General features: G+C 42.8%; 1 protein-coding gene across 3 annotated transcripts in view; it reads left to right on the forward strand.

Annotated features, from left to right (window-relative positions):
• The first annotated feature begins 31 nt into the window (after nt 1-31).
• Nucleotides 32-23,607, forward strand: part of SLC22A15 (solute carrier family 22 member 15) — an 87,092-nt gene continuing 63,516 nt past the window's right edge. For all 3 annotated transcript variants that reach the window (XR_005788908.1, XM_040471409.1, XM_040471410.1), the window contains exons 1-2: nt 32-195; nt 16,266-16,478. Coding sequence is in view for 2 of the 3 variants with exons in the window: in XM_040471409.1 (XP_040327343.1) it covers nt 109-195; nt 16,266-16,478 (300 nt within the window). In the remaining variant the exon portion in view is untranslated. The remainder of the gene's footprint in view (nt 196-16,265; nt 16,479-23,607) is intronic.

Genomic DNA, 23,607 nt, shown 5'->3' on the forward strand with positions numbered 1-23,607 from the left:
CTGGCTGCCCCCGCCCCCGCCCCACCCCTTCTCTCCCCTCCCCGGCCCCCGCTCCCGCTCCCGCTCCGCGCCACCGGGCTGAGCCGGGGCCGCCGGGCCGGGGCCGCCATGGAGGTGGAGGAGGCGTTTCAGGCGGTGGGGGAGATGGGCATCTACCAGATGTACTTGTGCTTCCTGCTGGCCGTGCTGCTGCAGGTGAGTCCCCCTCCACCCCCAGCGCCCCGCTGCCCCGGCTCCCGCGGATCCCCCGAGGGGCCCGGCCGGTCGCCCAGGCTCTGCAAACCCCGGGGGGAGGGGGAGGACACGAGCCCCCTGCCCCCGTCCCGCGCGAGGGCCGGCCTGGGCCCCAGCACCAGGTCGCCGTCAGGCCTGGTCTTTGGTGCCCGCCCCAGCCTCAGAGCCTGCCCCCTGGGGCTGTTCCGCCAGGCCCACCCACCTGCCACCTCGAGTGGGAGAGGGAGTGGGGTGGGGGGGTGGTGGTACTTTATCCGCCGATGAGCTGGTTAATCGTAGCGGATGCCGGGTTCTGCAGTTACCTGGGACAACATCGTGAACGCGTGACGGAATTGTTAACTCACCTGCGGCTCTGTCACCTTGGAATCTAGAGCACACAGTGAGCCCCGGTCGCCGCTGACGCTGACGAAGGTCCGACCTAGAGCGGCCTCCTTCAGTTCTGGGTGTCCACTTACCATCTTTTCCTGGATTCCAGGGGGCTTTCTGTTCCAGGTGCTTTCCGTGCATGGGGTTTATTTCTCCCCCGTTCAGGTTCTGCTGGGTCATTCTGCCCAGAGGCCAGCCTCGGGCTGAGACTACTATAAATTGAATAATGTCATCTACAATATGTATAAGATTCAGTTATAAAGTAGAATCATTTCTTCACTGTACAAAATTCTCCCACACTGCTTGCCCACCCCAGCCCAAAAATGTGGGTTTGGTATGCTCAAGGTCGCTATAGATACACTTTGCCAGGCAAGAGTTACTCTTCCTTTGCCAGCCTAAATGGCCCATTTAATGACATCAGTTACCTCTCCCAATATTCTAAAGGCGTTTCATTCACAAATTCTTGGTTAGTATCTACTGTGAGCCCTCATTTTACTACTCCTTCATTCAGCACATATTTAATGATGCCTACTATTTGCTTAGCAGGGGCTACCGTGGTGGGCAAATCAAAGCCCCTTTCCCCCCAGAAGACCCCCATTCTAGTGGGGGGTGGGTGAGGCAGGCAGACAGTTCAATAAGTACAGTTAAGTGTGCGATGATTATCCCGAGGAAAGTACAGGGAAGTCGTGAGTATAACCACCAGTTGCTTCAAACTGGCATAAGGCAACTGCTCAACAGGAAGGTAGGGGGTGGGGGAGGGTAAGAGTTGCCTTACTGATTCTGTTTTCCATTAAAATGTTTGCAAGTTCAGTTGTTTTTATCTCCAGCCAGAAGAGCTATTCAAACGATGGACTGATAGATGATGTCAGTCCTTTTTTTAGCAAAGCAAGTTTTCAGTTCACAAATATTCAGGATTCTGGAGTTCTTTAAGTTCGGTGTTTCAGCTTTAACTGTAATTTTCCTGTGGGGGAAAAAAGTACTTCCTAAATCACAAAACAGTATTTAATACAGAGAGTATTTCATTGTACCCATGATGCCTGATGTTCATTTATAATACTTTTTCTTTGAGAAAATTCTTTCCTCTTCTAACCAAGAATTCCAGGAATATAATTCCTTTTCTGAACAATCCCGTCCCCCCATGCCTATACTCCATCTGCTGTCATTATCTTGTTACAGGCCTAGCTAGGTGTCTGCCTATTTAGAATAAGTTTGTCTTGAGGGAGTGCAGCACTAAAAAGGCCACTGTTCTGGGGCCCCTAGGTGGCTCAGTCAGTTAAGTGTCCCACTCTTGATTTTGGCTCAGGTCATGATCTCATGGTTCGTGGGTTCGAGCCCTTTGTCAGGCTCTGTGCTGATCTGGAGGAATCTGCTTGGGATTCTCTCTCTCTCTCTCTCTCTCTCTCTCTCTCTCTCTTCTCTCTCTTTTCTCTCTCTCTTCTCTCTCTCTGCCCCTCTCCTGCTTGCATGCTCTCTCTCTCTAAATAAATAAATAAATAAATAAAAACTTAAAAAAAAAGGGCCACGGTTCTGGGTTTGAGACCTATTGTTTTTCTCATTTACTTTTCTTTATGGTTGGCCCAGTTGGTTTGTGTTTAGTACCAAAGAGCTCTAAGCCTGTGACCATGATTGTTCACTGATCCCTGCCTGACATGTGGTCAGTATTTGCCATTGAAGAACCAGGTCTTATGAGTATTGGGAGTGAGTGACTGTTTATTTTGTAGGTGTGAACTGGGAGGCACCCTGTAGCTGTGTCTGTCCCAACAATGCCTCAGTCCAGGCAGAAGTGAATCCTTCATAGTGGTACATATTCATGAGTATTCAACTGCCCCATTGATATACATGATAAAGGTGGTCTTGGGGTCACCCAAAGCTATCTTGGATATGAAAGTGGACATCACCAAAGACTTCTCTACCAAGTCACTTGTTGGAGATGGTTTTGGTTTGGGATGGCCTGTGGAGTGGGAATACTAGGAGCCCCATTACACAATTAAAATATGATGCTTTCATCATCTTGTGAAAGTTGCTTCTTCCAGCAGAGGAAGAAAGTAGGAAGCCCTTTTCAGAGTTGGCTTAAATGGGAAGTTGATGTTTGCTTCAAAAATCAAAGCCCTGGGCACCTGGGTGACTCAGTCAGTTAAGGGTCTGACTCTTGATTTTGGCCCAGGCTCAGGTCAGGATCTCACAGTTCGTGGGTTCGAGCCCCACGTCAGGCTCCACACCAACAGTGCAGAGCCTGCTTGAGATTCTCTCTGTCTCTCTCCCTGCTCCTTCTCTCAAAAATAAACTCAAAAGAAAAAAAAAAAGAAAAGAAAAGAAACCAGAGCCCTGGGGTGCCAGGCTGTCTTAGTCAGTGGAGTGTATGACTTTTGATCTTGGTGTTGGGAGTTTGAGCCCATGTTGGGTATAGAGATTACTTTAAAAAATCTTAAAGAGCACTGGGTGTTGTATGGAAACCAATTTGACAATAAACTTCATATATTGAAAAAAAAACAAAAAAAAATTTAAAAAATAAATAAAAAATCTTAAAAACAAAACCAAAAACAACAACAACAAAAACCCTCAAAAAAACCAAAGCCCTGGTCTACTGTTGCCCAAGGAACATGCAGACCCACCTGCAGAGCAGCGCTAGCAGAAAGAGAGCCCTGTACACAGTAGGCAGGACTCCCAGAGAGAGGGACAGCCAGACAGGGAGCCACTGCTGAAGCAAGAGCCTTTTCTGCATCTGCAGTGTGGCAATGACCAACCCCAGTGGAGAAACACAGAACTAGAAGGGACAGAGATGGCAAATTCAGATCTTTGCATTTTCTTCTATCGGGGTTTTATTATTATTATTATTATTATTATTATTATTAATGGTTTTAACCCCCCTTACTTCGAACATCCAAGTTCAAACTAAAAGGACAAAAGCACATCACAAAGCCAACTCGGAAGGTCTTTAGGTTAACGGTTTTTGTGGATTGTGGATACCATCAGGTAGCGCATCACAAGTTACCTCAATATCCGCTTGCCTTTATTTAGCAAGGTGACTTCTGGCCACACGCTTTGCAAACACAACCTTTAGAATCTCTATAGTGGTCACCTTTCAGGTACATAAAGGATTGATGCAGATTTTGTAGATCTCCCTTCTTATGCTGATGAAAATGCCCCTGACAAGAGTGAGAGGCGGTTTGAAAGTAGATAAGCAGAAAGCTAGAGGAAAAGGGATTGCCACAGGTAAAAATTGTTGTCTCGTGAACGCGCGGCAATGTTCACAATTTTGTAGTTAGAAAAACTCCTACTGTCCAAATATAGGTGCCCTCCCTTGGACAAGAGCTATCTGTGGTATTTAAATGTGAATAATTCTGTGTGCTTTATTTCTGTTTCTATTTTCTGGTAGTGATTCAGAGCCGATGCCGTCATCGTCATTTGTGTTTGCGTACGTGTGTGTTTGTTTGCCAGGCTGTCTGGAGGAAGAAGGTTGGAATGCAGTTCTTTGGTTTTTGAGCCCTTTAGACGCAAAGTGAAAATGGAACCCACTTCTTTGTGTTCTAAGCCGGCGACTCCAGCTCCTTCATTTTCCCGGGGATCATGCGTCACAGATTGTAGTATAATTTGCACAGGATTTAAAACATCCATGAGCCAACGGGAACATGTAACCTGTAACAGGCATTCGTTTCGCCAGCAAAAGTGTGATGTCATCGTGGACCTCAGCTTGAGGTACAGTCTTCCGGTGTTCTGGAACACATTATTTTAATGTAAACTCTTAATAACCCCAATCTTATTTATCATCCCTGGGGTTACCAGTGCCTTCAGATCATTCACGCAATAAACATCCTTTCATGGTGTTTTAGAAAGCAGAATCACTGACCAGGTATTGTGCAGAAGAGGAAACTGTGATAGTCAACACAGGAAAAGATGTTTACCTTCAGTGGTCACCTGGGGCGGGCATATTAAAATGACTATGAAATATCATTTCACACTGAATCGATGAGCAGACATTAAATAGTCTAACAGTACAGGTGTGCTGAAAAAGAGGAGCGGGAACTGTGCCGTTCAGAGAATAATTTGGCACGGTCTAGTAAAATTGAAACCCAGCTTTAGATTCCTAGGTGTACGTCCTCCAACATTTCTTGAACACGTGCATGAAGATATGGCTCAGGTGTTTACTGCCGCACGGTTTGTAATAATAAAAATTAGTAACCACCTTAGTGACTCCCAAAAAGGGACCAGGTAATCAAAACGTGGCAGAAATTTGATGGGCTATAACAGGTTGGCACGAATGAACCAGATCGATAAACAACTACAGGAATGAATTTCTTTTTTTTAATTTTTTTTTAATTTTTTTTTTTAATTTTTTTTTTTTCAACGTTTATTTATTTTGGGGACAGAGAGAGACAGAGCATGAACGGGGGAGGGGCAGAGAGAGAGGGAGACACAGAATCGGAAACAGGCTCCAGGCTCTGAGCCATCAGCCCAGAGCCCGACGCGGGGCTCGAACTCACGGACCGCGAGATCGTGACCTGGCTGAAGTCGGACGCTTAACCGACTGCGCCACCCAGGCGCCCCCAGGAATGAATTTCTAAAACACGGTGTTACATGAAAAAAATAACAAGTGTGATATATACAATATGACACAAAAGTCTTACTAAAAATTGTAAAAATATCGGGCCTCCTGGGTGACTCAGTCAGTGGGTTGAGCGCCTCACTCTTGATTTTGGCTCAGGTCATGGACCCAGGGTCGTGGGATCGAGCCCTCCACTTAGTACAGAACCTGCCTCAGATTCTCGGTCTCTCTCCCTCTGCCCCTTTCCCCTACTTGCATGCACGCTCTCTCTCTCTCTCTCTCTCTCTCTCTCTAAAATAAAATCTGAAAAAATTGTCAAAATATAGGAAACTGTACTGTATTTGGTTTATCAGTGTATATGGACAATGTAGCAGTATAAACATACGGGGCAGAAGGCTCCACACCCAATCCATCAGACTGGTTACCTCCAGGGAAGGAAGGAGGGGTGGGGGTGAGGGGGGTACAGAAGAGATTTGCTCTGTATTCATAATACCGTATTTTAAAAATCTGAAGCAAATATAATACAATGTAGCTTGTTAATTGGGATGGTGGGTTCCTGAACTTTATTTTGTTTTGCTTCTCTGTGTTAAATTAAAAAAAAAAAAAAAAAAAAAAAAAAAAAAAAGAAGAGTGTGGCATAGAAAAGATCGGCATACTGAGAAGCAAAGGCTACAGTTCACTTCATGAGAGTAACTGTCCACCCTTCTCCTGCCGTCCCTTTAACCAGTTAGCGCTGTCAACTGTGGTCTATGAATTTCACACTTAAGAGGATGAGGTAGAGAGAGTTTTGTTCAGGGTGCGCTCTTGAACTTTGTGTAGAACACTGACACAGGGAATGTCTCCTACATGCTTGCATTTGCCTCCCGGTCCTAATCTCCCCAGGAGATTCGTGGAAAGACTTCTTTTGATGAGGTATCGCAGAGGTGGTTCCGACCCCTCAACCTTAAGCAAGTAATGAAGTTCGTAGGGCAGACATTAGGGAAGACCTCACTGTGTTGGTCATTGAGACCAGCCCTTGTGCCTCAGGAGAGTCTCACCACCACCAGGGGTTCAGCCGTGATGACAACACCCGGCATGAGAGCCACTCTATCATGACTCCAGAACACGTGAACATCTACCAGGTTCTCTGTTAGTTTGGGCAAGTTTTACGCCGCCCTTACCCTCAGATTTAGTTGTGTCTGCCCTCAGACGGTGGCCGCGAGTTTGGGTGATAATCCGGGGAACCTTTGCTGGTGGAATATTCCATCACTTTAGGTAAGTAGGGCGCTTCCTAAAGAGACCATAGCTACACTTGCCCCCTAGTATGTCCTCAGGAAAGCTGTTGTCTGTAGACAGACACTGCCCCCTGGTGTAAAGCAGGTGAAGTTGCAAATCAGCCAGACCAGATTTCCATCTGGGGAGGTTATGGAAATACAGGGAGCTTCTGGGAGGTTTAGGGAGCCCCTTTGAGCCTCGGGCATCTGAAGAATTGGGATGTGCCTTAGAAAGCAACTGGCTCAACACCCCCACAGCACCCACATCTCCAGCAGCATGCCTGCTGGGGCCACACACAGCACAGCTACTCAGCATGTGCCCTGACAGAGAAGGTATTACCTTAATAAGACAGCGTGCGTGCGCGCGCACACACACACACGTCATTAAAAATGTGAAGATAGACAATGTGTGGCAGAGAGAACGCTAGACTCTCTGAATGCCATGTTGAATGCTGTGACCCTGTGCTCTGAGATGGCTGAGAGAGCTTCAGTAGGGGACCCCTCAGTCGTTTGTGTACTCTGGGAAGTGGCTGGATCACGAAAGTGTAATTCATTTGTTTTGCAAGTTCAGGATTTCTTCAAGTTGCCCAATGCCCAGCAGTTAGTTGGCGTTGTGTCAATGTCACCTTGAGGTTTTCGGAACACGAGCTTGGCCATTCACCACGGTCAAAGCCTGCCTTATAAGGGAGAGCTGGCCAACCCCAAGGTACGCACAACTCAGGAAGCTCATCTCTGACTCCCTTAACCAACCGTTCAGGCAGAAATTAGCATCTGCATTTAGGGGAGTTGTATGAGGCTCAACAAGGAGTATATGGGGATTGTAGCAAAAAGAGAAAACATAGAAAAGAGAAAAGGGAAAGAATCACCAGAACTTGGACCACTCAGACCTGAAACACACTCACATGTTGGTGGATTGTCTTCCAGACTTTTAGTTATACACACATGTACATTTGCCTTTTTTGCATAAATTTGTATCTTAACCTCAATTTTTCTCTGTCAGCAATATCGTGCACGCCTTGCTGCAGTCAGAAATGAACAACCACATATTTTATAATGGCTGTAGCAGTGTAGCAATGTGTGGCTGTACCAGAACTTGCTTATTCCATTATCTCTTGTTGCCAACATAGGCCGGTTGGTTCCTCTCTTTCGGAGTTCTGAAACCCATGCTTTGGGCCATCGTCCGGCTCTGGTCTGCACTTCTCCCGGTTGGCTGTTGACCACTCTTCCTAAGCTCAAATTTCTCCTGACTCCATTGCTCACACTCTCTCCAGATGTTCTTTGGTCCCACTTTATGGATGGAATAGAAGTACAAACTTCCTAAACATCTCCTTTGTTTTGCTTCGAAATTAACGTTTACCCTTACCTGTCATTACATCTCTTCAGAGTGTCCAAGAGGAAGACAGCTCAACCTTCCTTCCAGGGACATCCTCTCACCTTTGTTCTTGATTCTTTGTTACTCTCTCAGTCGTTTCTAATCTTCCATCTTTCGGCATTCTCTCATGTCCCAAAGGGTGCCCTGCATGGTAGATCTAAGTGGTCTGTGGAAATTATATTGAATAGCATTAGCTTATAAAGTGAGAGAGTTATTCCCTTTTCAGTTCTTCCTTAATCTTCTTTAATTAGAATTTTTAAATGTTTATTTTTGAGAGAGAGAGAGACAGAGCGTGAGCAGGGGAGAGGCAGAGAGAGAGAGGGAGACACAGAATCCGAAGCAGACTCCAGGCTCCGAGCCGTCAGCACAGAGCCCGACGCAGGGCTCGAACCCACGGACTGCGAGATCGACCTGAGCCATAGTTGGACCCTCAACCGACTGAGCCACCCAGGCGCCCTGATCTTTCTTTCATCTAAGAAGAAAATCTCATTTGGTGCTAGCACTTCTCAAAACTTTTGCAACTATTTCTGTTTTAGCAAAGGAAATGTACTACAAGTAAGAATTAAAGAAGGCTCAGACTTCAGACTTGGGCAGAAAACCTTACCTAGTTGAAATTTAATAACATTATTCTTTTTTTATGGTAGTGGTCATTTTATTTTCAAAGAAACATTTCACATGAAACACAGAGACTAATGTCACAAACATACCTGTGCCTACTTCTAGATTTGAGAAGTGCTAATATTGTGCCATATTTGCTGGAGGTGGTGTGAGTTGTAGTTCAACCCAAGAGGCAGAAAGCAGAACTCCTGGGATGGGGACACGTGTGTGTGTGTGTGTGTGTGTGTGTGTGTGTGTGTGTGTGGTATGTATTCATATGTGTATGATTATACACATAGTGAATATTTTGTCACAGAGATTTGACCACGCACAATTGCGAGAGTTGGTTAAGCCGTCCCTGTAAGGCTGTTGTCTTTGTGTCTGATGTTGGAGCTTGAAGTCTGCAGGGAAGGCAGTCTGGAAGGGAAAGTATGGTCTGGAAGCCATCCGAATTGACGGGAATCTGTGCTGTTCTCACTGCCTCCAACCTTGATGAAGCAACTGCCTTTCATCTTGGAAAACACATACTTGGCCCAGGAGTCAGAGATGCTGAGGGAGGGTCCAGGGGAACGTGGGTCCGTGGCAGGCCCAGCTGTTGTGCTCTACCAGCAGAGCGAGCCAGCAAAGAAGTGGCAAAGAAAGGCAAAAAACACCTTTCCCAGCCTTCTGAGCATAAAAAAACAAGATGGCCACTCCTTTGCTTTCACCCTCTCTCCCCAAATCCTGCTTGAAAATATCTCTTGTGGCCCGTCTTAAGTAAAAACACACTAGCCAACACTTGGCATTATGACATGGTGTTTATTTTGATAGTTCCATCTGTCTGGTCATATCTCTGTTGATACAAAATTTTATTTCTTTGCAAATTCACTTAAGTTAAAAATTTTGAACTGAATTTTCAAAGGACATATCTGATAAAGGGTTAGTATCCAAAATATATAAAGAACTTATAAAAGTTCAACACCCCCAAAATGAATAATCCAGTTAAAAAATGGGCAGAAGACATGAATAGACATTTTTCCAAAGAAGACTATGCAGATGGTCAACACACATATGAAAAGATGCTCAGCATCACTCATCATCAGGGAAATACAAATGGAAACTACATGAGATATCACCTTACACCTGTCAGAATGACTAAAATCAGCAACATAAGAAACAACAGGTGTTGGCAAGGATGTGAAGAAAAGGGAACCCTCTTGCACTGTTGATGGGAATGCAGGCTGGTGCAGCCACTGTGGAAAACAGTGTGGAGGTTCCTCAAGAAGTTAAAAATAGAACTAGCCTATGATCCAGCAGTCGTACTACTAGGTATTTACTCAAAGAATACAAAAATACTAATTCGAAGGGATACATGCACCCCGATGTTTACAGCAGCATTATTGTGGGAACAGCCCAAGTGTCCATCAATGGATGAATGGATAAAGATGTGGCATATATATACAATGCAATATTCAGCCACAAAAAAGAATGAGATCTTGTCATCTGTGATGATGTGGTTGGAGCTAGAGAGCACAATGCTAAGTGAAATTAAGTCAGAGAAAGACAAATACCATGTAATTTCACTCATGTGAAATTTAAGAAACAAAACAAGCAAAGGGGAAAGAAAAGAGCGAGAGGCAAACCATAAAACAAACTCTTAACCCTAGAGAACACACTGACGGTTACCGGAGGGGACGGGAGGGGGGGTGGGTGAAATATATGGTGGGGACTAAGGAGCGCACTTGCTGTGGTGAGCACTGGCTGTTGGAAGGAAGTCTTGACTCACTATATTGTACACCCGAAATTAATATTACACTGTATATTAACTGGAATTGAAATAAAAGCTTAAAGAAACATCTTGAATCAATTTAAAAGAAGACCGTTAGGGACGCCTGGGTGACTCAGTCCGTTCAGCATCTGACTCTTGATTTTGGCTCAGGTCATGATTCCAGGGTTGGGGAATCGAACCCCGTGTCAGGCTCCGTGCTGAGTGTGGAGCCTGCTTGGGATTCTCTCTCTCTCTCTCTCTCTCTCTCTCTCTCTCTCTCTCCCCCTCTTTCTGTCTCTCTAAAAGAAAAAAAAAAAAAAGAAGACTATTAAGTAAATAGAAAACAAAAAACGGCACATAAAATTCTTGCAGGGAGCACACAGGTGACCGAAGTTTGGGAAAAGCTGAGCTATCCTGTAATATTTCTTCAAAGAACACTAAAAATATGTGGTTTACCTTCTCGACTCTGATTGGCCTATTTTTTTGCCCCAAAAGTTCCTTCCTCTGAATTTGGCTTTGATTAAACCCCTACTAGGTTTTCTCTACCTAGTTTCTGGTGTCATATTTGCAAACTTTTTCCTTATTCCCCAGTTAGATTTCCCATCTACTTTCTCTGTGCTCTCATCACCTCATTTCCGCCGTGGCTAATACTGCATTTGTGAAAATCTGCCTTGTGTTTGTAGCTTTCGGTACGTTTGTTGTCCTCACTTGAATGTATTTGCCTAGAAGGAAGTGATTATTTTTTAGCCATCCTTGTTATCATCTGAGGCCCATAATATAATGTGTTGCAAAGTGGTGGAGCTCACTAAAATTTTTTAAGAAGTTTTTAGAATTTTTAAGAATTCTAAATTTTAAATTTTAAATTCTAAAATTTAAGAAGTTTTAAGAATTTTTTAAACTGAAGTCACAGAAGGAAGGTAGTCAGGTGGGGGTATTTCCATTTCATTTGGGAGAAAGCTAGGGAAACAGATGCAGGTTAAATCACTGTTTACCCAAATACTTAATTTGTCCAAAGTCTTAATTAGTGGTTGGAACAAAGATTAGGTCCTGAAATTACTGGTTTTTTATCTTGATCATCATATTTTTCTTTTCTTTTTCTACACCATTTTGCAAGGAATTAGTTAAAATGTATCCTAGGCTGTTAGTTATAGAGTGGTATGTTGGGTTTACTTGGAAGCATATAGAAATCGAAGTTAGCATTTCTTTCGTTCAGGAGAAGACAGATCATTAACAAATTAGAATTTCACTATATCTGCACTGTTAGATACAAAATAATATTTCCCCAGTAAGTAGTGCAGCCATTGACTGCTTTGGAGATTAACAAAGGAGCCATCAGCGTGGTCTGGAGTGGTTTGTTGAAGACTTGAGAAGGGCTGAGCTTGTGCTGAACTTGGGAGCTTGGGCTTAGAGAGAAGTGGGAAGGTCATTTCAGATGGAAAACAGTAAAATTGGGGGAAAAAAAGTGTAGAAGACGGAACAACTTTTAGGCTTACTACACAGAGTGTGGCCCAGACTAGCAGCATTGAGCTCAGGAGAGCTTGCTAGAAATGTGGAACTCAGGTCTTTCCCAGGCTACAGGACCAGACCCTGCACTTTAAAGTCTGGGAGGCACTGATAGATGCCATTTGTATGGGGCTGTAGAGTTTACTGCTGGCTAAAGGAAACATCCCATTTGACCCTCAGAATAAGTTAGATATGAATGAATTAGATTAAGATGGTTACTACCAGTGTCCAGTCTCGCTGAAAAGAAAACCTGAAGTTTGGAGAGGTTTTAATTTGCTGAAAGGTTCCTAGAGCTGCGTTTCCAACTCAGGTATACAGATTCCTTCCTCTTTTCACACCACACCATGAGAAGTCATGCAATGGGGAGCTGAGCACGCCAGTACAGAAAGCGTGAATGTGGATTAGGTAGCAGCTGGCCCATACAGTGGGGATCTGGAACGTTAAGACATTTATCACTGATCCATTGATATGTTTTGGCCGGAAGAATGTCATGAGGAGTGTCTCAGGGAGACTGATCTGGTGGCATTATGTGGATGAATTAGAGTTGAAAGAAACAGGACTTCGAGACACCAGTTATTCAGGGCATGATATTAAATATTTCCAATTAAAAAAAAATAGGTGGTATCTGTAAGTCACCCGACATTGATTGAAGACCCAGTTTGTGCTGGGCACTGGGCATCTGGGCATGCTGTCATGATATGCTTGCCCACGTAATGCTTTGGTTGAGTCAGTCAGTAATGGAGTACGAAGTGCAGAAAAGACTAACGGTAATGACAACAACAAAGTCATCTTCCATTTTTCCCATGAGGTGATCTCGTTCTCATCCTGGTTTTGCTATTAGTGTTATACGTGATCTTGAACGAGTCACTTAATTGCCCATTTTACCTACTTTAAGACCTAAACATCATACTTCCCATGACTTCACAGCACAAGATATTGTGATGAGATCATTTATGGGGGACGGTTTGGTTTCCGGAGTGGTATAAGAGCTTATAATGCTGTCGATATAAAATCACTTTTAAAACCTTCACTTTTTGCAACTTCAGAAATTTCAGTCCCCTGGTGCATTGTAGTCACCTAATTATAATGACACTGAAAGGGGAAGAAAAAGTGCAGCCATCTGTGACACTTGTTTTCCTTCCCTGGAGGGGGCGTTGGAGAAGGTAATGGCCTCTCTGCGGTGTTGTTGACCCCACTTGGAAGGAGCGTGGATGGTGGTTTCTGATTGTGGCTTTAAGACCCAGCCGCTGATGGGTGTGATCATTCGACAAGAATCCGTGGGCATGGCAGTTATAGGGTAATACAGACAAGATTGAGAGACTCTTTGGACTCTGGCGGAGAGAAGCAGGAGTTCTGGGCTGCATGTGTCTGACCCGTCTGGTGACATAACGCCACGGCTCTGTGTGTGCAGTTGAGGTCCCTGGGTGTACACGTGTGTGTGCACGCATGGCGTGCACACTGGAAACGCTGCGAGGGGTGGGAGGAGGGCAGAGGAGGTGAGAAGGTGAAAGCGTTCATCGGGCTTCAGGTTGCTGGGAATAATACTGATTAACACAGATCATACTGATTAACTGGGTTTCACTGCTCCCCTCTGTGAATTAGCGTGTGTATGAGCACCACCTCTTTGTTTCTGAACTGTTTCCTTTTTAAAAAATTTTAATTGTTTAATTGTAATTTCAGGATAGTTAACATACAGTGTCTTTATCCATTCATCTGGACACTGGGGCCGCCTCCATAGTTTGGCTATTGTAAATGAATGCTGCAGTAAACACTGGGGTGCATGTAGTTTCTGAACTGCTTTCCACACATCATAGCTTCTGCTGAGAATGGGAGTGTCCACGAAAAAGCACACTTCAGAGTAGAGGATCCTTTGAGCATTTCCTCTCTTACCTAGAACATTGCTTATCTTAGAACAGTCCAGATAAAAATATGATGTATTAACGTATTTTCAACAAGCACCTAGAATAGGGCTTGGCGCATAATTAGAATTTAGAGAAGCATTTGCTGCTGTTATTAGCATTCTATCCCAGTCATTTATTCATTCGTTCGCTTGCTGAGTGTGGGCTTCATGTGTCCAGGCCCTGAGTTGTTTGATGTGGAAGCCCAGGAGTGGATCACACAGAGATCCTGCCCTCAGGGACAGAATATTCTGGTAGGAAAAATAAGATGAGCAAGTACATAAATGGGATGGCGTGAAGAAAATGATCTGTCTCTTACTAAGAAAGGTCTAGATGGAGCTTTTGGGGGTGAACAGAAGCAGGAGAGGGCTTCCGGTGGGTTCGAAAGGAAGGTGGGGGGGGGGGGGGGCGGTGGGAGGTGGTACCTGAGTCGCATCCCAGAGGATGGAAAAGGTTCAGAGACGCTGCTGAACCAGGTGAAGTGCTTTCCATGTAAAGCAAGTGGGAGGCACAAAAGCAGAAAATAGCATATTTAAGAAGGAAAATATAACTAGTTTGCTTTGCCCGATTGACGGCTCTGTTTTGAACATGTGTTTTGCTTCATCTCCAGAGTTCACGTGCCCCATATTTTTTCATTTCTTTGCCCTTCAATTAAGATCGGCAGATTATAATAAGGAGGGGCAGTTACTAACACGATGCAAGCGGCTTTGTAATTATAGCTGCTGCCAAATGTGTAATCTATCTGTTCTTGTAATTATTAAGGTTTTTATTTTTACAGACTGATTGCCTCCTGGTCTAAAACTTCCCTAATAGTATGCAAATAGGGGCCAGGAAGCAATATAAATCTAGAAACATGATATTTTCTGCCTTCTACAATAAATCACCCATGCAGACTGACCTGTGGTGGCTGGGTACCTCTCGGGAGGCCCACCGTCATTTGCCTCAAAACAGACTGGGGCTGCCTCATATCCTCGCAGCCTCACAGAGAGTGCAAAAATCACACCCTGGGTTTTATGTTAGCTTTCTCTTATGACACACACAATGGCATGACTTCCTTTCTCTTTCCTTGACACTAATTCCATCATTTACTTGTGATAAATTACTCTGCCTTTGGCATTTTAGCTTATCCACTTAACAGCTGAATATGCCCCTACACCGTGGTGTGGAAGGAGCTCGGGGTTCACTGATGGATGGAGCCGAAGCTGTTGGCAAATCTCCTCCTTTTCGTGCCTCAGTCAGCACATCCGTCCAGTGGGGGTGTTACTATATGCTATAGCGAAATCACAGCTTCGTACTTTGTAAAACGCTTATTGTGTTTAAAGGTATTTTAAGATACCAGGTTCTAAGTTAATGGGGATCAGTTCTTAAAATAAGATTTCTTCCTTAGTGAGAGAGTTCTCACTGGAACAGACTGATTCTGTGTTTTCCAAATTCATTTGAAGCTTGAAATAATCATCCGGCAATGAGAACTAATATAAATGGAAATTCATAGCATATAAAGGCTGCATAGGGCTCAACAGCTTGTAAACCCGATTGTGAATAGCTGTAAGGCCCAGAACAATCAGAGACAAATGGCATATGTGCTCAATAATTATTTCTTGAATGAATGAGGGAATTTTTTTTTTTTTTTAGGGGAACAACTATGTTTAGATTAAATAATGATTAAGTAGAGCTAAGGGTTATAAAGTGAGTATTTATTATGGGATTTTGAATTTCTTCACAGCTTATGAAAGTTGTCTATTATGTTTTAATATAGTATCTACTTGGGAGCCTGGGTGGGTCCATTGGTTAAGTATCTGACTTTGGCTCTGGTCATGATCTCACGGTCTGGGAGCTCAAGGCCCCTTGGAATGAGCTCCACTTCTCTCTCTCTCTCTCTCTCTCTCTCTCTCTCTCTCTCTGTCTCTCTCTCTCTCTGCCCCTCGCTTACTTGTGCCTCTCTCTCTCTTAAAATAAAACAGAATAGAATAGAATAGAATAGAATAGAATAGAATAGAATAGTGCCTACTCAAGTACATATTATGCTTACCTGCTTTAATAAAGTATTTTCATTTGTGTTCTCTGTATATATGTGTTATCTATCTATACTACTTCTCTCTCTATATATTTTCTTCCTATATATACTTTTTATATATACTCTCTATATGTACTCTATAAATGTTCTCTCTGTAAATACACACTATATAGATTCTTTGTCTCTGTGTGTATATATATACACTCTATATGAATATGCTCTCTCTATATTCTTTTACTATGTATGTATATTCTCTCTCTCTCTGAGAGAGAGAGAGAATATATGTGTGCTGTTTTCTGAGACATTTAACTGTGCCACAAAAGGTTTTGTTTAGATGGTGAATCCAAGGCCAAGATACTCTTGGAGCCTGGTGCCTGCTTATCTGAACTGAGAGTGTAGTGTTTCAGAGCCGTAATGTCCCCCGCCCATCCCCACCTTCGCCAGTGTCATACTGTCATCCGTGTGCAGGGTCCTGAGCATCAGATGTGTCTCAAATGTAGAGGAGACCCCCTCCCCCCCCCCTAGAAAAAGCCTAAGGTGCTTTACAAGTGGGATTGCTGATGATGCTGTTGGTAGTAGATCGGGAAGCTTCCTTTTCAAGTTTCTCTCCTTTGCTTCTGATGTGTCTGGTTTTGTGTAGCTCACGAAAACACAAAAGCAAGAAACTGATCTTGCGGGGCTTGTGAGCCTGCTGATCGCGATCTCAACACTGATGGGTTTGTATGTTTGCTCCTTCAGCTCTACGTGGCCACGGAGGCCATCCTCATCGCACTGGTGGGGGCCACGCCGTCCTACCACTGGGACCTGGCAGAGCTCCTGCCCAACCAGAGCCACGGCAACCGGTCGGCGGGTGACGACCACGCCTTGGGGGACTGGCTGCTGACTGCCAATGGCAGCGAGGTCCGGAAGCACGTGCACTTCAGCAGCACTTTCACCTCCATCGCCTCGGAGGTAACACCAGTGGTGGCCGTCGGGAAAACAAGATCACGATCGCTGGGTGAACGTTTCTCCTGGTCCAGATGGAACCATTTTTCTGTCTTATTGATTTAAATGTCAGCCACCTCTTCAAATAGCTGTCGGGTACATTGGAGAGTTTAAAGGAGAATGTCGTATGGGAACACATTCTCTTTCCTTCTTGCTACAAACAGGAAAAGCATGAGCCTCACCAGACTGGTTAGATGAAGTACGATGTGCACTCCGGAAGAGCCACATTCCAATTACAGTGTCCTTTTATTTTTATTTATTTATTTATTTTTTAAAGTTTATTTACGTTTGAGAGAGACAGAGACAGAATGCGAGTGGGTTAGGGGCAGAGAGAGAGGGAGGCACAGAATCCGAAGCAGGCTCCAGGGCTCCGAGCTGTCGGCACAGAGCCCGACGCGGGGCTCGAACCCACGAGCTGTGAGATCATGACCTGAGCCGAAGTTGGACTACAGTGTCCTTTTAAAAAGTGAATTAAAACTCTCATTTCTTTTTCTTATGTATACAAAAATTAGCCGAGTCAAGAGACAGAAATGTGGTGACTGTCTACAACATCCACAGTTCGTGTGGATTCAGTCCAGTCCTGTGTGTAGATCACATGGGGCCCCTTGACTGTACAATATAGAATACAGGTGGGACCACCTCGTGTGTGCAGGAAGCCTTACTTTGAAGGGGGCTTTGTGGCCAAGATAGTTCTGGTAAGGATGGCACCTTCTGGGCCAGCCCCAGGTACATCAACTAAGGATGGATAGTCTGGTGAAGGAAACCTTGGCGTAAGAGGGGCACGGCTCGCGCTCAGCCGGAAAGCACGTGTACTGGTTGTTAAAAAGTTGACATACTCAGTCCTTTGCCTGCTCCCCACAAGCTATCCATTTGCCCACCACCACCCTGGCCTAGCCCTTGGTCCCGGTGATCTCGTAACCATAAGGTTAATGCCTGGTGGGCATTGCCAGCTCCCGGTGCTGACTGTCATGCCAGTTTGCTGCCCCCAGATCCATTTGGCTGCCCCCCTGCAGGGCTACCAGAGTGCTTGCCAGCTGCCCTGCCTGCATCCCCTGCCCAGCCTCCCCTGTGTGTGTGTGTGTGTGTGTGTGTGCACCATGGCATCAGCCAGTCTTACCTGTTGCTGACTGTTTTGATTATCACCCTTTGGGCAGGACGTGCCAAAAACAGAAGAGACACGAAGGGGCTATTTGCTTGGCCTTCCCTTAAGAGTTTCCATTTGAAGGCATGATTACTGGATTAACGTTCCGAGCTCCTGCCAGGTAGTATATTTTCTATGACAACCATCCAGTCACGTCACCCCTCACTCAAAACCTCCCCCGATTCTCCCACTGCACACAGGAAACCGTGAAACCCACTTAGGGTGTTACATTCAAGGCCCTTTACCCTCCACAGCTGTGGCCCGGATGTACTTTTCCAGCCCCACCTGCACTTCCCTCTGCCTCCATTCTTTCCCACCCAAGCCCTGAGTGCCTGAGGCCTACCTGTTACCTCGGTAGGTAACTGACCTCGGAATGCCCTAACCTCACCCTTGTGTCCACCTGGTGAAATCCTAACCTTACCCTCTACTGCTCACCTTGACTGTCACCTTCCCTGCGATGTCCTTTCCAGTCCACCCCCCAGAAGAAGCAAATACGCTTGTTTCCGCGGCGGTAACATTTTGTGTGCACTTATGTCACCCACGGTAGCTTGTGGTTCAGCTCTGTTTCTTTTGAAGTCATTTGAGGTCAGAAACCATATTTTGGTCATCTTTGTACCTCTGTGGCCTGCTAGCAACAATGACCGTCACCACAAGTGCTAACTGAGTACCACGACTGCTAACCTATTGAAATAGCAAGTAGCACTGTGGAATGATGACTAACTATATGCTAGGTGTTGTGATACGCGCCCTGAACTCATTAACCTTCAGAATAATTTATGAGGTCAACGTTATTTTCCCCATTTTACAGGTGAAGAAATCGAGGCATCTTGAGGTCAGGTCAGCTTAGAGGGTCAGAGCTAGATTTGAAGCCAAGTTTGTCTTAACTGAGAGGCCTATGCTCTTAATTACTCTATTTTTTGGAAGCCTATCCGGTACAAATTGGTATGCACATCTCTTAGTTCTTTGATAGGTAACGGTAGCCAAAGAACTTAAAAAAATGTTTTTTTAATTTGGAAATAATTTCAAACTGGCAAATTTCAAGACTCATACAGAGAATAAATACCCTTACATCCTTTAATTTCACCTATCATTACTATCTCCGTTTTTTCCCAAGCCTTTTGAAAGTTCCGTATACCACACTGTTGTTCTTTTATGCTCAAATACTTCTGCATGTACTTCCTAAAGAGTAAAGGAATTTTCTTACATAACCACAGGACAATTACTAACTTCAAGACATTTATCATTGGGGCAGCCGGGTGGCCCAGTCCGTTAAGCGTCCGACTTTGGCTCAGGTCATGGTCTCAAAGTTCATGAGTTAGAGCCTGCATCAGACTCTGTGCTGACAGAATTCTGTTCTGCTTCAGATTCTGTGTCTCCCTCTCTCTGCCCTCCCCCGCTCATGCTCTGTCTCTCTGGCTCTCTTCTCTCTCTCTCAAAAATAAACAAACATTAAAATATTTAAAAAAAAGTTTAACATTGATTCTATATTTTAATCTACCATCCATACCCAATTTGGTCACTTGACCCAGTACTGTCCTTGCTAGCACTGGTTTCCCCCTCTTGTACTCAGTTCCGTTTTAGGGTCACATGTTAACACTTAGTTGTCATGGCTCCTAGGGTCTTTTCACCTTCAGCCTTTTCCTTTTATGACATTGATACCTTTGAAGAAGACATACCTCCCCTCTTTTTAAAAATAAGAATGTTCTCCATTTTGGGTCTGTCTGATGATTTCTCATTAAGGTTACGCATCCGAAGTCAGAATAGTAATAAGTAATATGCCCTTCTGGGTCACATACGCTATCCATCTGTCCCTTTTTGGTGATAATTTTGATCAGCCACTCCAGGTATTGCTTGACTTTTCCCCTGTCCAGTGAACATTCTTTTCATTTCCAGGAATATGTAATCTATGGAGAATCACTTCAAGATTATGCAAATGTACTCTTATCAGAACCCCCCACTCCAAATGGAGCATCTTTTCATGATGCTTTTGTAAACGAAGCTAAGACTATGATGGTTGCAAAATGATGATTTCTTTACTCTAGCACTTCCTCCATATTTACCAGTTGGCATTCTGCCCCCCCCCCCCATTTTTTTGAAGTATAGTTGACCTATAACATTATATTACTTTTGGGTGTACAACATAATGATTCAATGTTTGTATGCATTGCAAAATGATCACCATGGTAGGTCTGGTTAACATCCATCACCATCCATAATTACAAAATTTGTTCTTGTGAGGAGAACTTTTAAGACGTATTCTTTTAGCATCTGTGCATTATTATTATCTGTTGTCACCAGGCTGCTCGTTACATCCCCAGGATTTATGTATTTTATAACCTGAAGTTTGTACCTTTTGAACCCCTTTACCTATTTTACCCACCCCTCCACCCCCTCCCTCTGGCAATCACCAGTCTGTTCTCTATATCTATAAGCTTTTTTTTTTTTTTAAGATTTCCATGGCATTCCATTTTTAGCTGGAAGCAAAACCCTTTCTTTTCCCTTGTCCATCTGTATGCCTGCCTGTCTGTCCCTATCTCTCTATCTCTATCTCTATCTCTATCTCTATCTATGTATCTACCTATATATCTATCATTAGTATGTACTTATTGGTCCCTATTCTTAATTATTTATAATTTTTTACCATCTTTAATTATTTTGGTGCTCAAATTATCCCCAGTTTACCAGTGGGAATCTCTTCAAGCTGGCTTCAAGCTGGCTCTTGCGTCCTTTTTAAAATATTTATTTATTCATTTATTTACTCATTCATTCATTCATTCATTCATTCAATTATTTGTTTTAAAGAGTGTGCAAGTGGGGGAGGGGGCAGAGGGGGAGAGAGAGAATCTCAAGCAGGCTCCATGCTCAGCACGGAGCCCAACACAGGGCTCTATCCCACAACCATGAGATCACGACCTGAGCCAAAATGAAGAGTCAGACGCTTAACTGACTAAGCCACCCAGGCGCCCCTCTAATTTTTTTTAGTTTTTATTTTGAATATGTATTGAATTTTGTCAAATAGAGCAATTTGCAGTGTTTGACATCAATTGCAGTGATTATGTGGGTTTTTTTTTCACCTTCTACTATGGTGGGTTGTCCTGATTGACTTTCAAATATTGAACCAGCTTTGCATCTCTTGATGGCATATTCTCTGTATATATTGCTGAATTCTGTTTGCTGATATTTTGTTAAGAATTTTTGCTTCTGTATTTATGAGAGGTATTGATCTGTTGTTTTCTTTTTTTGGACCTTTGTCTGGTTTTGGTATCAGGGTGCATTCATAAAATGAATTGGGAAGTATTCCATTCTTTTCTGTTTTCTGGAAGTGATTGGGTAGAATTTGTGTTAGTTCTTTAAATATTTGGTAGAACTTTCCAGTAATATCATCTGGGCTTTTTTTTTTTTTTTTTTTTACATTTCTTTTTTGGGAGTTTTAAAATTATGAATTCAATTTTCTTAAAGGTTATGTAACTTTTTAAATGATTTATTTTGTATTGTGAGTTGTGGCAATTTGTGCTTTTCAAGGACTTGGTCCATTTCATCTAAGTTGTCAGATTTACGTGTGTAGAGTCATTCATTGTATTACTTTATTATTCTTTTGATGTTTGCAGAGTCTGAAATGAAATCCCCTCTTCTATTACCCGATCTTGGTAATTTGTGTCTTCTGTCCTATTTAATTACTTGTCAGTCATACAAGCTTGTCAGTTTTACTGATTGTTTTAAAGAACCAGCATTTTGTTCATTGATTTTTCCCTGTTATTTTTCTATTTTTAATTGTATTGATTTCTGTTCTTACCTTTATTATTTCCTTTCTTGTGCTTGCTTTGAGTTTCTTTTTCTCTTTTTCTTTTGAAGGTTATAGAGTTGGTAGACTAGATTTTTAATGAGTCTTCTTCTTTACAAATATAAGTATTTTAGTGCTATAAAATTTCCTCTCATGACTGTTTTAGCTGTGTCCCACAAATTTTGGCATGTTGTATTTTTATTTTCATTTAGCTCACTGTATTTTTTTTTCCTCCTTAAGACTTCCTCTTTGGCCCAATGGTTACTTAGAAGTCTCTTGTTTAGTTACCTAGTGTTTGGAGATTTTCCTGTTAGCTTTCTGTTTTTGCTTTCTAGTTTGATTCCATTATGGTCAGAGGACAGTGTGATTTCAATTTTTTAAAAATTTGTTACGGTTTCCTTTATGATTCAGGATGTGGTCTCTTTTGGTATATGTTCCACTGGCACATGAACAAACTGCTGCTGTTATGTGGAGTGTTTTATAAATATTGTTTAGATCCTGTTGGTCAATGGTATTGTTGATTTCTTCTATATCCTTGCTGATTTTCCGCCTAGTTGTTCTATATTGTTGAGAGAAGAGTATTTATGTCTTCAATTATTATTGTAGATTTGTTGAATTCTCCTTTCACTGCTCCTAGTTTTTCCTTCATATATTTTTTAGCTCTGTTTAGTCTATACATATGGATGATTGCTATGTCTTCTTGATGGACTTTTTCTTTTTATCATTTTATAATGTACCTTTATGTCCCTGGTAATTTTCTATGTTCTGAAATGTGGTTTGATACTAATCTAGCCACTCTTGCTTTCTTCGATTAGTTTTGTTAGCATGATTGTGTATTTTTCCACTTTACTTTCAGCTTGTCTGTATGTATGAAATTAGTTTCTTGTAGACAGCACATAATTGGGTCCGGTTTTTAAACCCACACTGTCAATCTCTGTCTTTATTTATATTTTTTATATAATTTACATTTAATATAATTATTTATACGATAGAACTTACCTCTTCTAACTTATTATTTTTTATTGTTTTCTGTTGTTGGTTTCTTTTCTTTGATTTTTCCAGTCTTTCTATAGGTTATTTGAACATTTTTAGAATTTATTCTGACTTATCTATAGTATTTTTTATAGCTTTTTTAGTGATTGCTCTTGACATTGCCTTATATTTACATAACTTATCACAGTCTATTGATGTCATATCACCAGTTTGAGTGACATACAGAAATTCTATTTCACTGTACATTCCTTTGCCCTCTCCAGTTTATTTATATAATTGTTCTAAATATTTTTCCCACATACTTTTAGAACCATATTACATAGTGTTATCATTTTTGCTTCAGCCATCAAACGTAATTTAGAAAACTCAAGAGAAGGAAAGTCTAACATATTTACCCCAGTTTTTTCTTACAGTGCTCTTTTTTACTTCCTGATGTTCCACGATCCCCTTTTTATGTTTTCTTCCTTTTTAGAGAACTTCCATTAGCCACTGTCTTAGGGTAATTGTGATGCTGGCACATTCTCTTAGTTTTCCTTCATCACTTATTTTCACTGGTAATAAAATTCTTGGTGGACAGTTGATTTCCTTCAGCATTAGAAACTCCTGTGCCACTTCCTTCAGGCTTCATGGCTTCTGATGAGAAATATGGTGGTATTTGAATTGCTTTTTCTTTTTTTTTTCCCTACAGGGAATTTCCCTCTTGCTACTTTCAAGATTTTTTTTAGTGTTTTAGTCGCTAGTGTTTAGAAGTCAGATTGTGATGTTTCTTGGTGTGAATTTCTTCAGGTTTATCCTGTTGGGGATTTAATGAGCTTCTTGGATCTGTAGGTGTATGGCTCTTGACAAATTGGGAAATTATCAGCTGTTATTTATTCAAGTACTCTGTTTTAACACTTTTTTCAATGATAATTCATTTTTGAGAGAATGAGAGAGCGTGAGCGAGCATGAGCGGGGAAGGGGCAGAGAGAGAGGGAGACACAGAATCGGAAGTAGGCTTCAGGCTCTGAGCTGTCAGCACAGAGTCGGACACGGGCTCAAACCCACGGACCGTGAGATCATGACCAGAGCCTAAGTCGGACGCTTAACTGACTGAGCCAGCCAGGTGCCCCTCTTTCTTTCTTTCTTTCTTTCTTTCTTTCTTTCTTTCTTTCTTTCTTTCTTTCTTTCTTTCTTTCTTTCTT

The sequence above is a fragment of the Herpailurus yagouaroundi genome, unplaced genomic scaffold (genome assembly GCF_014898765.1).
Source record: "Herpailurus yagouaroundi ecotype Mexico unplaced genomic scaffold, PumYag 77, whole genome shotgun sequence".
Taxonomy (NCBI): Eukaryota; Metazoa; Chordata; class Mammalia; order Carnivora; family Felidae; genus Herpailurus; species Herpailurus yagouaroundi.